The sequence below is a fragment of the Ursus arctos genome, unplaced genomic scaffold (assembly GCF_023065955.2).
Source record: "Ursus arctos isolate Adak ecotype North America unplaced genomic scaffold, UrsArc2.0 scaffold_3, whole genome shotgun sequence".
Classification (NCBI taxonomy): Eukaryota; Metazoa; Chordata; class Mammalia; order Carnivora; family Ursidae; genus Ursus; species Ursus arctos.
The window spans coordinates 101470297-101486648 of NW_026622985.1; the positions used below are offsets into that span (position 1 = coordinate 101470297).

General features: G+C 57.6%; 1 protein-coding gene across 1 annotated transcript in view; it reads right to left on the bottom strand.

Annotated features, from left to right (window-relative positions):
* The window catches only part of PTPRN2 (protein tyrosine phosphatase receptor type N2), a 742666-nt gene that overhangs the window by 269641 nt on the left and 456673 nt on the right, over positions 1-16352 (bottom strand). Inside the window, exon 12 of the mRNA XM_057304523.1 lies at positions 5433-5497. Coding sequence (XP_057160506.1) covers positions 5433-5497 — 65 coding nt within the window. The remainder of the gene's footprint in view (positions 1-5432; positions 5498-16352) is intronic.

Consider the following 16352-nt stretch of genomic DNA (forward strand, 5'->3'; position numbering starts at 1 on the left):
CCTTCTTCCTGAGGCAGGTCACAAGACCCTCATGAGACAGGTGCCCTCCCTGGACCCGGAGGAAGGGAGAGCCCATATCTCCCAGACAGAGCAACGCAGAGCAGAATCCCTCAGTCTCCCCACGTACTGCCCTTCCTACACGCTCCTTAACCTACCGTGTTCCCCACCACTGTCCACCCTGCATCAAATCCAGCATAAAATACTGGGGTCTGTTTCTTTGGGTCTTCATTTTCTTATGTTCCCATGACATGTGCACCTTGTACTGAATATATCTGTGTGCTTTTCTCCTGCTTGTCTGTCTTTGTCAGTTTGACTGTCAGACCCAGCCAGGGACTGTAGGAGGGTTGAGGAAAACTTTCTCCTCCCTAAATGAGATGGAAAGATTTCCTTTTTTGGGATCCGAACAGATAGCCATCCCTCTTCTCCATGAATCTGCCAGGTGACAGGGGGCTCATGGCCGCCCAGGGCAGCTGCTCTGTGGCTGATCCGCGGCACTCGGTCTGAACCATGACCGCTGTGTGGCGAAGTGTGTGGCCTCCTATGTCCCCTCGCTGGGTTTCTAAGCCTCGGGAGCAAGGCAGAGGCTCGCAGGCCTGCTATTCTCCCGCCGGGTGGGGTAATCTTGCAGCTGTATGTTCGTCAAGCCATCAAGAGATCAGAGAGTAATTCCTCATTTCAGACGTACTTGTGGGAGCTTGACTCTGGGTCTGTCCTCCTGGTGACAATCATCTACGTTATTTTCCTGCTAAATATTTGAGTTTTTCTTTTAATATTATAATTCTCCTTTGGAAGAAATAGGACTTCATTAATTTGAAGAAAATGCAGACACTTTCAAGATGTCAGAAGATCCTGAGATACGTCACAATACCCCCAATCTATGAGGAACGCGTGCGTGTAAGCTGCTCACTCCCCTTACACTTTGGAGATACTTCCATTTGGCTTAAAGGGCTTTGATGTGCTGTCTGTCCCCACGTGCGTGAGTCACAAGTGCCAGGGAGTGAGACCGCTGGGCTTCCAGCAATCAGCCTCCACGGCGCACGCCAGAGTCAGGAAGTGGTGGACATGCTCGTATCAAACACATTTCAAAAAAACCAGAATCATCAGAATCAGGCTGAATATTGCATGAGGCAGTTAACATCAGAGAAACAGACATCGTTAGCTTTTTAAAATTACCTCCACTTGCCCCCTTTGTTCCCATTTTCACTTTCCAAAACCAGTTCCCAGTCTACGAGCACCCCTGCCTCCATCAAGGGCGGCTTCTGAACGTGGATGGGTTTGGCAGAAGTCTAGGGGGAAGCGGGGATCCTGGGCTGGAGAACCCACTGGAACAACCTCAGTCAACTTCAAAGTGCGGGAACACCGCCATGCTGGTCTCCGAATCCCTGGCACAGCAAAGAAGCCTCAGGGCTGCCAACAGAGGGGCTCCCCAGGGACGCAGCAGGTGAGCTCTCAAGGTCAGGTTCCAATCGGGGACCCGAGGGCAACAGATCAGGTGGGTGGAAAGGAAGGAGCCAGTGCTGTGGTGGTGGACTCGCTGGCCCTCCCCACCCCGACCCGGGACCCACAGCCCCGCCCCCACCGACCGAGTCACCAGCAGCCTGCCTGCCGAGGCCGACCCCCATCCGTGTGTGAGAAGGACGGACACCCAGAACGAGCAGAGGGCGATTCCTCCAAGTTTGAATGGTCATCTTCACAAACAGTCCAAGTGCAACTCAGATTTCCGTGAGTTGGCTCAATCCAGTGCGTAGACAGCATGACACGACCCACAGCAACGTCATTTCTGTTTCTAAGACAGGGAGGCTTGGGGACAGAGTTGCGCTGGCAGGGGAATCAAGCGTCCTGCTTTGCCCACTTTGTGCAGACCCCCAAGTGCAGAAATGCAGGGGCGAGTGGGGCACAGTGAGCGCGTCAGTCTGGAGATCAAATTTGGGGTCACCATCCTCGAATAAGAACAAAGCCAAGGCCTGGACCGATCCCTTGGGAGGCAGGACAGGGAAGAATGACAAGACGGTGCCCGGGACAGTCAGAGACCCGGGGGTCAGAGCAAGGCCCTCCACAGGGCCAGGGCTCCAAAAAGCAGGCTGGACAGCAAAGAGGACAAGGAACCTCAGCAGAGAAAGGGGCGGCTGGCTGTGGCCACCACGAGTCAGACGGCGCTGATGATGGCTTCGTCAAGTCCTGACGGGCCTGACGGGAGCAAGGGGGTGAGGTGCCGGGTGGGGGAAACAGGCACCAATGGCGAAGGGTTTTGCTGTGAAGGGATCTGGGGTCAGAGGGGCTATCTGGTGTCCAGGGGTTTGTATTCAACAGCGTGGGAAATCCTCCAGCATATCTGTAGCTGACGTAACGAGCCAGAGAAGGAGGCCCTGGTACAACCACAGAAGCAGGAAGGCAGAGCAGGTGCCTTCACGCCTGCAGAGGAAGGAGACCCACACCCTCGTTCCAGCTGGCGGTTCAGACGCAGGAGGGTGCAGGGCTCTGCCCACGCAGCACACGTCAGGACCACAGACCGAGGGTGTGTGCTGCACACACGGGGGGCGGGGGGCTGTGGAAGGAGGAAGGAGAACTTTAAAGTGAGTGTTCTGGACGAGTACGGGCAAGTGAGCATGGACGGACGTGACCGTCTGCGTCTGCGGTCTACGGTCGTGAGTTTGTGGTCTGTTGGCAAGGAGGGGGTAGGAAAGCCAGGGAGACACGCAGAAATGGGGGGGCGTGGAAGAAGACGCACATTTGCGCTAAAGCACCAACGTTCCTGACAACACCCAGCCCTGCTCCGTATCTGCAGACGGACGGGGGAGTGAACGAGAGGTAGTGATTCCGCTGCAGGTCAACGACCTGAGGGTGAGTGCATTCGTAGGTCAAGAGGCACGGGCTCAGAACCCCAGCGTACGAGGGCAGGAGCTGGGACGCAGGGGAGGAAGCCCGAGGGGACGGCGGCATGAGGCTCTCTAGACCGTGGCGTGAAGTTTGTCGCGCGGAACGGACAGAGATGGTTTGCCCGCCTGAGACAAAACCCGGTGGGGGTGATGGGAGGCTGTCTTGAGAGGAGACGGGGAGTCTGATCCCTCAGTGGACCCCAGCTTCCAGGGAAAGGGGAGCTCCACGAGGTGGGAGGTTGGTCTATCCCGTTCACTGCCAAGACCGGTCCTTAAACCGCCCGGCACACAGTAGGCACTCAGCGCGTATCTTTAGGACAAATGAACGGTGCGCTAACCTGAGCAGGGTAGGCGTCTCTCGCTGTATACACGTAGAAACCCTAAAGAAAATACATCCACCGAAAACCACACACAACTGAGACCCGAGATTCCAAAACAAATGCAGAAATGAAGACGTGACGTGAGGGGGAAGTCTGCGCCGCACACAGGCCCCGGGTGTCGGGGGCTCGGGCAGGGGCTTCTGTGTGCACACGCGGACCCCGTGCACCACCAAGGGGGGGGCCCAGAGCCTGGGAGGGCGGCTCGTCGGAGAGCAGACACGGGGATGGTGCCACGGCCGGCTGTGAGGGGCCGCAAGCCAGGCCCGCGCCTCCGTCAATCTTCCCGGTGACCCGGCGAGGTGGAGACGGCGAGCACCTCGTGTGACAACAAGGACATGGAGTCCTGTGCGGAGGATGGAGACTGGGGGAGGCGATGCTCGGGAAGAGGATCTGAAGCTGCCAGCGAGCGCGGACAGGAGGGCGAGGCCCCGGGCCTCTCACAGACGGGCAGGTCATGGAGGGCAGAGCCGTGGCACGGGCACGCAGGCCAGGTGGAGGCAGGGACCGCAGGAGCAGGGTTTGGCCCAGATGCTGGGGAGGAGCGAGGACACGAGGTCGCGGCTCCCAGACCCCCGTTCCGAGTAGCTCCTCCTCGAGAGGCCACAGCTCGCGTGTCACTGATGACGGTGTTTGAGGCTGCACTGTCCGGCAGCCAGCATGGTGGGCTCCGGGGAAAGCCGTGCTCGACAGCAGCCAGCCCGTGGGCTCAGCCCTCGCGTGTCCCCTCTCTTTCCCGAAACCTCAGGAGGCCATGTTTCCTCGGGAAAAGGAGCTCTGGGGTCTCCAGGGGCCGGCCCCAGAGCAGAGCCTGCCCGGCCCGCACAGCACACCCTCCAGGGCAGCACAGCCAGCCTCCCCCGCGGCCCACGGACCGACCCTCATGCAGAGAGGACTCATGGCGCCAGAGCTTTCCTGGCCAGCAGCGGTGTGGACACTCTGCCCGGTCACCTCCCGTGGGAACGACGTGGCACCACAAGGGGTTCCCACCCGACGAGGATGCGATGGGAAAGGAAGGCAGGGGCTTCACGCCTTCACTGCCCCCCAGACGGGCAGCACATCCAGAACCTTCCATCACGACTCCAACCCTCCACCCCATCGGGGCCCTTCCTGCCACTGGCCACTGCGCCTCCCCAGGCCTCGGCCGTCTCCGGCCTCGCCCCTGCTCACAACCAAGACCACCACCCGCTGCAGTGGGGCAGAGAGTCTCCGTCCCGTCAAGTCTTTGCTGACGAGTTTCTGCCGCTCCCCCCGGCTCTCCGCCGTCACGTCCCTGGAACACGAGTGTAGGGCACAGGCTGTTTTCCCTCCAAGGCTATTCCTACCCGCCTCCCGCTTGGGAAGCACAGGAGCCCGTTTGTGAAGAACGACTAATTAAACACGTTCTTACTTCAAGAGCCAGGACTCATGGCTGCCGAATGGGAGATTCCCCAAGAAAGTGGCGGGTCTCGGAGCGGCTCTGTGGAGGACGTCTCTCGGGGAGCAAGGAGCACTTATAAATGAGCTGCCCCATGATAGTTAATTATCTGTAATCGCGAGTGCTGTGAAATCAAAAATCTCAGACACAATGGCACGGTTGGTCTCCGTCCACGCTGCCTTACAAGTGGCCACGTACCACTGCTGCAAGGAAGCACGTCCGTGTCCTGCCTACAATTCATTAAACTGCCCCAACACCGGGAACGCAGGCATCGGCCAGGGTTCCCCGAGGTGACTGCCATCAGCTTTAATTGCTGACGGAGTGTTTGGTCAAGTGCCTCTTTCTGACCAACACAGCCACGTGAGGGCACCACCGCTGCTTGACGCGGTCCCATCACAGAGCGTTCTCGCATGCATGGCGCCCTACCCCATTGCGTCCTCAGACCCCCCGAGGAGAGCAGAACTTCCTCGGCTGGCTCGAGCCCACACTGAGCAACTGCAAGACCTCTGAAGAAGGAGGCATGTGTTCTCTGAATTCCAGTGTTTTCCCGACGCATCAGGGAGATGCCGAGCCAGGACTTCAAAGGCAACCAACACCAACGCCACGTTAACCAGGCACCGTGGATGAGCGCCTTCGAGCCACAGGAGGCACCGACCGACCGGCCTTCCCTTACGTCAGCATGACGTCACTCGGCCCGTCCGTGGGCCTGTCCCCCGGCCGCCGACCACGCGCATCTCGGAGGGCAGCCCCTCCACTACTCACCGACCCGCTTCCAGCGTGAAGAATTTTCAGTCCAGACGCTTTTTCCAGTTTGTCCTTGTTGTCAACTGTGAGGAAAAGTGAAGAAGTACAGGGTCAGCGTGCACAGCTCACTCTTCTCAAGAAACCCTGAGCGTTCTCTACCGAAAAACATTGCATTAAGTCACTGCGCAGACGGCCTAAGTCAGCCGCCGAGCTGCGAGCCAGCCTGGAGCTCGTACAGCCGAGCGTGAGGCCCTGCTCCCCACGGGGGCAGACGCACGGGCCAGCCTTCCCGGTGCCTTCAGGTTCATGCTCAAACGTCATCCCAGGGAGCTGAGAGACCTGTCGTGAAGACTGCGCGAGACGCCCAATGCAGACATTCTTGGCAGACGGCGGAGTCTTGTTTTCGAATGGTATCTGGTTATTCAGTGCGTTATCATTGGGAAATACGTTCTGTTAACTAGCGCCCTGAGCTCACAAGAAGGGCTCACTGGAAGGCAAGCCTGAGCGTGCGTCTGCATCCCAGCGGTGTGGGGGCTGTTCTCGTCCCTTACCCGCGCCCCCACAAGACACATTCCGTGACGGTTTAGCTCCAGTACAGGCCTCGTCCTCTTTTACAACAAGGAAGACTTGCAGACGATGAATCACCCTCCAAATCAGACCAAGAGAAATGAGCTCTGGAAACGATTAGCGGATGTAAATGAAAACTCAGTAATCCTAATGCCAACACCACAAACTGACCTGCCCCCACTTTGTGGAGAAGAAGTTGTGTCACAAAGCAATTGACCTTACTTTCAAATCTGTAGAAACAGTCTCTCGGATAAGCCCATGTCATTTTGGAAATGAAAACCAGGAAAAACGGAGTTTTGCCGCAGACCTCAAGAACGAGGGGTGCCTTGCCATTGTGGTTAATGCGGAACGAGAACAAGAAAACATTGATTACTTCCACCTCTTACGGTATCCGCCCCCGTTAATCTTGGGTGACGGAATTCTGTCCTGTGCAGGGATGTAAATGAGATGCCGTTGCAGCCCGCCTGCCCCACCTGGGGGCCTTTCGTGGTCTTGTAGGAAGTTTTTCGCTTTGAACAAATGCACATTATTTTTACATGCAGGTAATTATCCCCGCACGGAAAGAATGAGGCAAACACAGCTGTGTGTGGTTCAGAGCCTCACGCTGGGTGCGGGAGCAGGGGGAGGGCAGGGCGAGGCAGTGGCCCAAACGGAAACCCTGAATGGAGGAGGACAGTCTTCAAGAGAGAGGGTACAAAGCGATGATTTTAATGTTCTTCTGCGAACAAAGGAAACGCTTTGCTGAATCGCAAGCTACTTTTGGGGGAATAATAATGAGCTCTTAAATAGGCTGAGGAACAGGAGGCATATGAAAACCGAATTTAAAAGTACTCCATCAGTGGCCACCGCGCTGTGACAGACACCCGCGGCCCCGCCACAGCAATGTGGGGACGCAACCCCAGAGTCAGCAAACTGCTACACGGGGGCCGGCGGCCAAGGGTCTCCACCTGCCCTGTGGGGAGGAGGCTGCCGGGACCCTCCTTAAGGAAACTGTCCTGCTTATGTCCCAATGAAACATCCTGTACGAGGCAGGCGGCTGCTGGCGGGTCTGCAGGCCCGTGTCCACCACAAGAGCAGGAGGCTGAATGCTGGCCGTTCTCTGCCCGGACACCTGCTCGTTCACCGGTCTGCAGGTGAAGTTCGGACTGCAGAGCGGACAAGCCCTACCCTACGTCTCCGGTGGACACGCGCAGCCGTGCTGACCAGTCCCCAGGCCCAGGCGCTCTTCTGAGCCCCAGGCCTCGGGCAGGCCCTTCCCCACGCCAGAGATGCAGTGCCAACCTCGGTTCGCTGGAAGCAGTGTCACCTTCCAAGCACCAAGACCGCAAGTGCCGAGAGGCCTTCCCGGGGACCCCGCCCACGTCTGTGCAGACTCACCACGCGTCCGCGAACTGTCGCTGTGGCGTCGCTGCCTCGTGGTTTTCCGGCGCTCCCACCACCCGCAGACAGGGACGTAGACGCGCGAGTGTGCAGGGAACAGTACGACGTGGTGAACTGGCGGGTACCGGGTCCTTTGTTTTCGACGTCACTTACACGTAAGTGTGTAAAATGTGATTTTTCACAACCAGCTCACACAATCTCCAGGAACGTGGCAACGAGCCCCAGTGGGCGGCGAACACCGGCTCCACCCCGCGGCGGGGAGCTCTGTTCGTGCCCAGGTTGGGGCCTGATGCGTCGTGATTCCTCGACTGCCTCACGCGCGGACACGGCACCGAGCCGCGTGCCCGCACACTGGCTGTCAGAGCCTGTCTGAGGAGTCCTACGCGTTCCCACTCTTCCCAGATGGTTTTCCACTGCACCTTCCGAACAGCTCCAGAAAGTCCTGGAAGGGACATCGGCTGCTTGGTGGGTTCTTTGCGAAACGCTGTGTCACCAACACGGACAGAAAACCACGGGCAGCATGTTGGAAAGCGGATCAGCGAAAGCCCGACTGTGGCTGGGCTCAAACGTGTGTCCGCCGTCTGCACGAGCCGACCTGGCCAATGGCTCTGCGATGACCCCGCGGTACGCACAAAGTGACCCCGGTGATTAGAAAGCGTCACGTTACCGTGTACTCGCGGTCCTTGCTACGTCGTAACAAAGCAATGCCCTCTGAGACTCGGTGAAGCGCCGGCCCCGTGACGCCCGCAGGCCGCAGGGCAGCAGCACCTGCTTCTCGGGCTCCGGGCGGTGTGCTCGCGCTCATGCGCGGTGATGGCTCAGGCTCAGCGCAAAGGAGACTCCACCCGCCAGAGCCTCTCAAAGCTGCCTGACCTTTTAAAGTGGAGTTCACTCAGTCCACACCCGTCAGCAGCTGAGACGGACAACCTGAGGCGCGCAGATGACGCTGTGTGCAGTAAAGGTTTTCCGAAGGGTGCAGGGGCCGCCGCGCCCCCCGGACGGAGCAAACCGAAGCGTACGTTAAAACCCAAATAACCGAGTCTGTAATCAAAACCGTAGTAAGACTGCTGCCGGCCAGGTGCACGCCAACCTTGTTAAGCCTTAACACCAGCTGGGTTTAGATCATGTGGTCTCCATTTCAGAAATGGGGAAGCCAAGGAAGCCCAGTGGGTGGCGCCGCCCAGAGCCACGGGCAGGTCTGACTCAGGCGGTGTGGACCCACGCACTGGGGGCTGCAGGGCTGGGGGAGGGGATGGCAGGGTGGGTGTCTGGTGAGGACCCCCTTCCCGGCTTGCAGACCACTGCCTCTCACAGGGTCGGCTCGCACGTGCTGGAGGGGCTCACTCCCCCAGCTCTTACACGGACCCCAACCCTGCTGGATTAGGACCCCACCCTTGTGACCTCAGTTGACCCTTACTCTCCCCGTATGTCCAAACACGGTCAGACTGGGATAGAGATTCAACATGTGCCTTTGGGGGTGGCGCCCGGCCCCCAGGTCAAGGCCAGTCACTAGTTGTGCCCAGTGCCACCTGCAGACTGACCCACCCAGACTCCACAGCCTGCCCGTGGGCTGGTGGGGAGGCAGAGGAGAGAACAGGGGTCTCCCGGAGCCCCAGGAGACAAGCAGGCCAGCTCCCGTCACGACTCCCCTCGAGCCCCTGGACAACCCTATGCCAGGCACTGGGTGGTCACCATGACCCCCTCTCTGTGTTCCGTGGCCACAGCTGCCACTGAGGGCCCACCATCCCGTGACGGCCCCCCAGCCTGACTCCTCTGGCTGAGCGGGGCTTCTGCATGCTGGGCGCCTGTGGCTGGCATTGCTGGTTCCGTGGGACACTCGTCTCCACCCTGAGAAAGACAGAGGTCACACAGAGCTGCACGCACTGGACAGCATGCCGCTTCCTGTCCAACGACATTTCCCTAGTCCGGGCTTCGAGGTCCTACGTAGCCTGTTCTCAAGAAAGCTTCTCTCCAGGGCAGAGACTGGAGCACACACTGGTTCCGGAGCACCTACTGACCCCTCTTCCAGGTGGCTACCCGCCACGCCTCCACCTCAGCTGAAGACAGCAAGGGGTCTGCAGCCCACTGTGGTCCTTGGCACGTTCCTTGGCCTCACCCTGCCCCAGTCTCCCCTCACGGAAGCTGTAGCAGAGCGCTCGCCCCTGGGCAGCGGGGAGGGTGGGGGTGCCGTGCGCGCACTGCTCAGCCCGTGCTTTACGGAACCTGCAGCAGTGCCGTCTGTTTGCTCGCTGCTCTAAAATACCAGGAACCGCTGGTCTCCAATGCGACCCATGTGCTGATTGATGCTGCTTCCATTTGCCGCAGAGGCCGGACACGCGCGGACGTGCCGGTGACCTGCGTTAAGGTCTGGCTTCCGCGCCAGCGTCGCTGTCTCCGTGAATCCGCCGGTCTGAGCTCCACTTGCTCTGCGAGCCACACGGACGCCCCCTCCTCTTCCGCACGACGCATCTGCTCTCCGCTGCTTTCCCTCGGGACCCTCTGCCCGTCCACCACTCCTCGTCGTGCAACTCAAGACTCAACTTCAGGTCGCGGTAAAACCACTGTTTCCTGGCTTTTCCAGATCTTTGGTGGGTCTGGTAATCTACATTTCCTAAAAATTTGCTTCCATCCCCCATCACCAGCTAGTTTTTAGGATTAGCCAGATTGAAGTGTTGTTGAAGAGAGAATTAGCGTCTGTCCTCTAAATCATCTGTCCGTCCATCCATCCATCTGTCCAGGGCTCTCCGTGTGCGGCTGGGCGGCATGCCAGGTGTTGGGCGGGCGGTGAGTGGGCGAGCCCTGACGAGCTGACGTGCTATCGGAGGGCCTCCGTGAGGGTGGGATGCAGCAACCGCGTGCTCAAGTCCACCGAGAGGGGCCTTCGGACGTGACCACGCCGCTCCAGACGTGGCCCAGCCGGCATCGGCCCAGCGGGATCACAGTCAGTGGGGGGCTCCCTGGGAAAGTCCTGGAGTGTGCCTCACCGGCTGTGCACTCGAGAGGGCCCGGACAGGCAGGAGGCCCATCGCCGTCACCTCAGTCAGGACATTACGTCTGTCCTGGGGTAATTCACACAGTGACATCGAGCCCTTCCTCCCGTTCTACAGATTCTTCACCCGGAATGCAGGACATCAGCCAGGCCTCCCGTACGCAGGCCTCCAGGCTGCCCTCCACAGACGCACGTGCACACGTGTGTGCGTACAGACGACTAGGATGGACCCAGGCACAGTGTCCTGTGGTGTGGACCCATCTTTCTGATTGATATTAACCGTCACAGTCTATACTTGACTACAGCCGTTCAAGGAGAGGTCAATCTACCGCAGAATGCTCCTCTGTCCGCGTTTTCTCATGTTTTCCACGGGAGATCATGAGAGGCTGGGTGTCCTGCAGATGCTGTCCTGGCTCCAGGGCCCCCCTTGATGCCACCGTGGGCTCTGCCACAGAGGGGATGAAGAGCGCTGGCCATGATGCTTCGGAGAGAACCCGAGGCCGTGTGCGGTGCCTGAGAACTCATTGCAGACCTGCGGCGACACCACATTCCAGAAGCCCACCTCCGGCTCTTCCCAGAGGAGCCTTCATGGCGGGTTTCCTGCCCCGTCTGCAAGCCCCTGCGGCAGCCAGGGGCCGTGGTGCCTGCGGCTTGTGCTCTTCTGTCCCTTCTCAGTCCTGGGGTCACGTCCTCTCTGTTTTGTTGTTGTTGGTAGTGAAGATGGTGGAGAGGCAGAGCCCCGCGTGACCTTGTGCGACTCGGCCTTTCCTAGCGTCTGTAGACAGCGCACAACGCATCCTACAGACAGCCCTTCTCTGCTTCTATTTGCCCAACCGGGCCTGACGTGAGAGCAGACCCGGTGGTCTTCAGCGTGCTCGGCAGTCCCCAGGCCCCCCGGACACCCTTCTCAACACTACCTTGGGCGTTCACGGTCTCACAAAGTCTGCTCCGGGGGTGCCCCCAGTCCTGTGGATCTCCCTTCAGAACCCCCTTCGCGGGGCGGAGTCCCAGTAGGAATGTCCTCGGCCTCAGCCTGCGCCTCGAGCTGCCCCCACTTTGCTGTTGACGCGGAGGCCACTTCCTGGGAACGCCGTGGTGACCCTGCCATGTTCTTCAGTCTTGGGCTAAAGCATTTTGAGGGGAAAGAAAAGCTTTGCTCCTGCCAGGCGTTCTGTCAAATGTCAGCTCCGAGTTATTTTTACGGCCCGGCGCAGACTCCAAGCTGGCGGGCCGAGCTGGCTGGGAGGCCGGGAGGCGGAGACCCTGGGAGAAGCTGCTTTAATAACGCCAAGAACGATGCACAAAGCCCATTTTTATCTTCACGGGAGAAGAAAGGGTTTCCAAACACAAAAAAGAAGTCCTTTAAAATTAAATTCACTAGATGAAGGATATGCAAATTACCTGGACAAGCAGAACCCTACAATGTTCTCAAAATTCTGCAGTAGCCTATTTAATTAGTATTTTAATTTATCAGAATAATTCCTTGCACTGGACAATTTATGCAGAATTCCATGTAATTAAGCACGTAGCGACAGTGCGGTAATTTTGCCCCTCTCTTTGGCCCTGTCACTTTAACTGAAAGGGTGTGCAGAAGTCTCCTCTGTGATCTAAATGGGGCCGGACAACCGAATGGCCGAGCGCCATTAGCAACACCACGGAGAGGGAGTGGGTGCGGGGGGCAGGCGAGGTGGGTGGGGGGAGCCCAGCTGCTGGCAGAGCTGAAGCCACGGTTCCCGGGGGCACCGATCTGCACCCAGATGCATTTCCACCTCCAAAACCTCATCCAGTCTGCCACACGTTTATACCTATACGGGCGTCTGTGACAGGGGGTGAAGCGTCCGGGTCATTCGGGGACCTCAGAGTGGACCTGCTGGCCCCCCTTGCCTGGGGGCGGGCCCCTGGAAAGCAGCACAGCTGGGCAGTCACTGGGCACTTTCCTCACGGACAACTCCCTGCTCGGAACCCACCAGGCTGGAGCCCGTGCCAGGGGGGAGGGGCGCGGGCCCACCCCGCGCAGCAGGTGCCGCGGCTGCCCCCCGGGAACTCTGCCGCCTTGCCCACACCTTCCTTTCCTTGGTGGGGGCAGAGAAGTGTCATGGGGTGAGGAGGCCGCTGAGCCCCCCGACCCCGCCCTAGAAATCACACTGCTCCCGGTCTTCTCAGGGCAGAGCATCTTCTTATGCAGGAATTAGAAGAAATGGGAAATGTCCCTGCTTAATTGAGTTCTTTCTTTCCCCACACACGCCTTTTCTAAGCAGCAGCCCGAGTCAGCACAGAGGCCCGTGGGCATGACCCCTCTCCCACTTAGGGCCCTGGCTGAAGGGCCCGTCTCCGCAGGTCACAGCTCCCACACTGTGTTCTCCCAGATGGTAACAGGTACTCGGTGACAAATGAGGTCTCTGTTCACGCAGGTTTGGGAAACACAGAACTAAATACAGCCAAACACACGCAAACACACCTATTGGCCTTCTCTGAGCCTTTAGTGCACTGTGTGCCTGGTGGCTGCCAGGAGGTGGTGCCGTGCCCCCGACAGTCTGGGGCCACGTTAGGCCATGGGGAGGGGCCAGCAGGGGAGGCACTGGGAGCCACTCGTCAGCCTCCCCAGCCTCTGGATCTGGGGCCTCCTGAGAGGAGAGGACCCTCCTGCAGGGTGACAGTACTCACCGTACCCTGAGGACCCCAAGACTCTCTCAGAGAGATGGAGCTGTGGCTTCCCAGGACAAAGGGCTGCCCCAGCACTGACGGGCCTGGAGCCCGAGGAGGCGGACAGGTGGTAGAAGGCACCCCTGTCAGTTAGGGAAGGTGGGCCATGGCCTCCAGGAGCAGCCACGGGCAGGCTGGTCATGGTCACCGTGGGAGGGAAGGAAAGGGGTCTGAAGGTACAGCCAGAGGAGCAGATGTCACGATGGACCATGGAGGGAGGCGTGGGCACAGGCCCTGCAGGGCCCTGTGGTGGACACCAGGCCCCAGCCTTACTGCCTCGAACTTTCTCATGGGCGTGAAGGGATGCTTTCTCGAGAACCCTTTCTGCTCATGAGGCCCTGTAAACAGGCGGGGTCCTGACACTGGTCCTTGAAAGCATTCTTTGGGTGAATCCATGTCCACGGCTCATTCAGAGTTTTGTGTTGTTCGGATCTGAGCAGCAGGCTGGAGGCCAGGCCTATCCCTCCAAGGGAATGTCCTCGCCCCGTCCAGTCCACTCTGTAGCAAGCCCGATCCTCAAGAAGGGGGTCTTCCTCCTTCACAAACAAGATGCTCGGGGGCGGGGTGGGGGCACTGGGCTGGTTGCACCTGCAGCCCTTGCTCTGTCTCGTTCTTGCCGTCCCACACGGCCCTCCCCGGGGTCTCCGCTCAGTCCCACAGATGGGTTCTACCCTGTAGCCCCCCCGTGAGGGGTCAGAGGCACAGCAGGACCCCTAGCAGAAGTGCTGGGCTCGCAGCCCCCACGAGGGCGCCCCACCTCCATGGCCTCTGCCCCGTGCGGTGAGGGCCCGGGCTTGGGCGGGTCTGGGCCACGGAGACAGTGGGTGGAAGATGGCACACATTAATTATCTTGTCAAACCTCCCAGAGCCAGAGAGCAACGAGTTCTTGCCTAAAGCAGCATCACTTCCCAGCGGTGCTGAGCGTCCACATGCCCCTCAACGCATCTCAGTTTGTGGTTCTGGAACTTTCCATGGGTAAGCACAGTAGTTCCACGCGGTGGCAAGAGAAGCGTGTGCAATACCGAACAATTCCTGTTGCTATCACTGTGTACGTGCGTCCGTCTAGACGGGCGTGCACGGGTCACGCTACACGGCTGCGTTCCACTGGTAGCCACGTGGGTCCTGAAGCTGGGAGTTTGTTTTTATAACAATGACTACGACTGGATTACATTTTCAAAATACAGAATTACACATTCATCTTTATTGGTATTTTTTTATTTATAGTATTATATTTGTTTTATAAGTTTAATTGTCCATTTTAAGTATTGCTAAAGAAAAATAACCTTTTTGAAAACGTATACAAAATTTTAATTCTCGGTTTCAGGTGTGTTTTGTATTTTTGATGAAAACACCTTCACACTTCATACGCTGTGTGCAACTGCACTTGAATCATTTCTGTCTAAATGCACAGATTTTATGAAATCTTATTAAACAATATAGTGATTTTCTGAAATAAGGGTAAGAAAAGACATTTATAAACAAAGATGCAATAATTAAGAATTGCATGTCTTTATTACTCACCAAACCCTGCTAGGGCAGCATGAGAACACCCAAACTGCATGATCAGAATTCTATCCAGCTGTCTTTTATTATTTGGCTGATTTTCAGAAATAAAAATATAGCTCTATGCATTTTTAAACAAACTTTTTAATTATGAATATATGTATTTCAAAGTACGAAGATCAAATTTTTAATGGCTCATTAACTTGATGTAGACATTTAAATACTAGAAACCTGGCGTGGGACCTCCGTTTGCGCAGTGCCTTGGGTCCCTCCCACGTTAGGTCCCTCTGATTGCCAGCACAGCAGACTCGCGGTCCCGGGAGGATGCAGGTCGTTCTGTCACTCCTCTCTGCAAAGCCCGACCTCGAGGTCCAAACTCCATGCGACAGGTGCAGGGCTTTCCTGATCTGACCCTAGGCATCTGTGGCTCCTTCTCTCCTTGAACACCCTCTGAGGGTACAAGTCTGTTTTGGGACCTTTGCACGTGCTGTTTGTTGCCGGGCCCAGTACCCACAAGACTCACCTCTCTCGTGTGGGTTTGTTGCTGCCCAGGATAAAACAGCACCATTGCCTGGATTGCCCACCTAGCCCTTCTTTCTGCCTCCCCCACTAGGATGGGAGCCGTGGTAGGACAGCCCCAGTGCCCAGGATGCACCAGGCACATAGGAGGACCCCGGTGACTATCTGCCGAGGGAACGGCCGTGTGATGGGTGGCAGGAGCAAGCAAATTCAGTCCCTGGTGCTGGTGATGCACCATGACCATGACCATGCATCGCCGCTGTGTCGCTGTCAGTGACGCCCGATTTCGGTCCCGCCATTCTAGTTTTGGAACCAAAGCATCAGTCCAAAGAGGCACCTGAGGATCCGGAATCTCCCAACTCTCTTTTGAAGGGATCTCTGAGCGCCGGCTGAAGACCGAGTCCAAAAGCAAATGTGTTCTCGCGTACCGCTAAGCAATCACCAGCCCCCCATCTTCCTCACGGCCACACGGAACTTAGCTGTTTGTGCCAAAGCGAACCAGTGCGCAACGGGGCCAACACTCCTGGACAATGGTGGGCAGTGGGACCCTTGCTTTGGCCCTTGCGACCGGCCCGGCAGTTAGGGCACGAATCTGTCATGTGCCATAATAACACGAAACACGGGAAAACGTTTTGATGTTAATCATTCCAAGTCAAGTCATCTGAAAGTCACAGGTTGCCACAATATTTGGATATTTAATTTTTCTAACTGTCAGGAAGAATTAAAATAACTCTGGAACATAACTGCTATCCTGACAATTACTTACGACCAGAGAAACCATTTAAAGCTTAATTCTAAGAGGGAAAATGGAAGAGGGTGGGCGCTCCCTGTCCTGTCCTTGGCTGGAAATGGGCCCTCTCTCTGCTTCTCTGGTCTCAAGGGCGCTGGGCAAAGGGAGCTGGGACCCGCCTGTTCCAGGAAAGCAGAGGGGCAGCCAGGCGGAGTCTGCGTCACTGTGCCTGAGCTGATGCCCGAGCCCCCGGACAGCCGTGCACCTCAGCGAACGCGTCTCTCTACACCCTCACGTCCAGGCTGAAGACGTGCCGCCGCAGACAGAAGCAATGCAACGGGGCTCGTTTCTACACAAACAATCGAAGCCTCGCTCTGCTACGAAAGGAAACAGCATTGTCGTTTTGGCAGAGAAAGTAAATGCGCGTTTGTTTCCGTACGTGCCACGGACACCATTTTACTGAACGTGTCACGGGACCCTGCAGAGGATTCCCCCAACCACCGCTTGATGACTTTGTCTTAACCGGTAGGAATATTTTTTGTTGGTT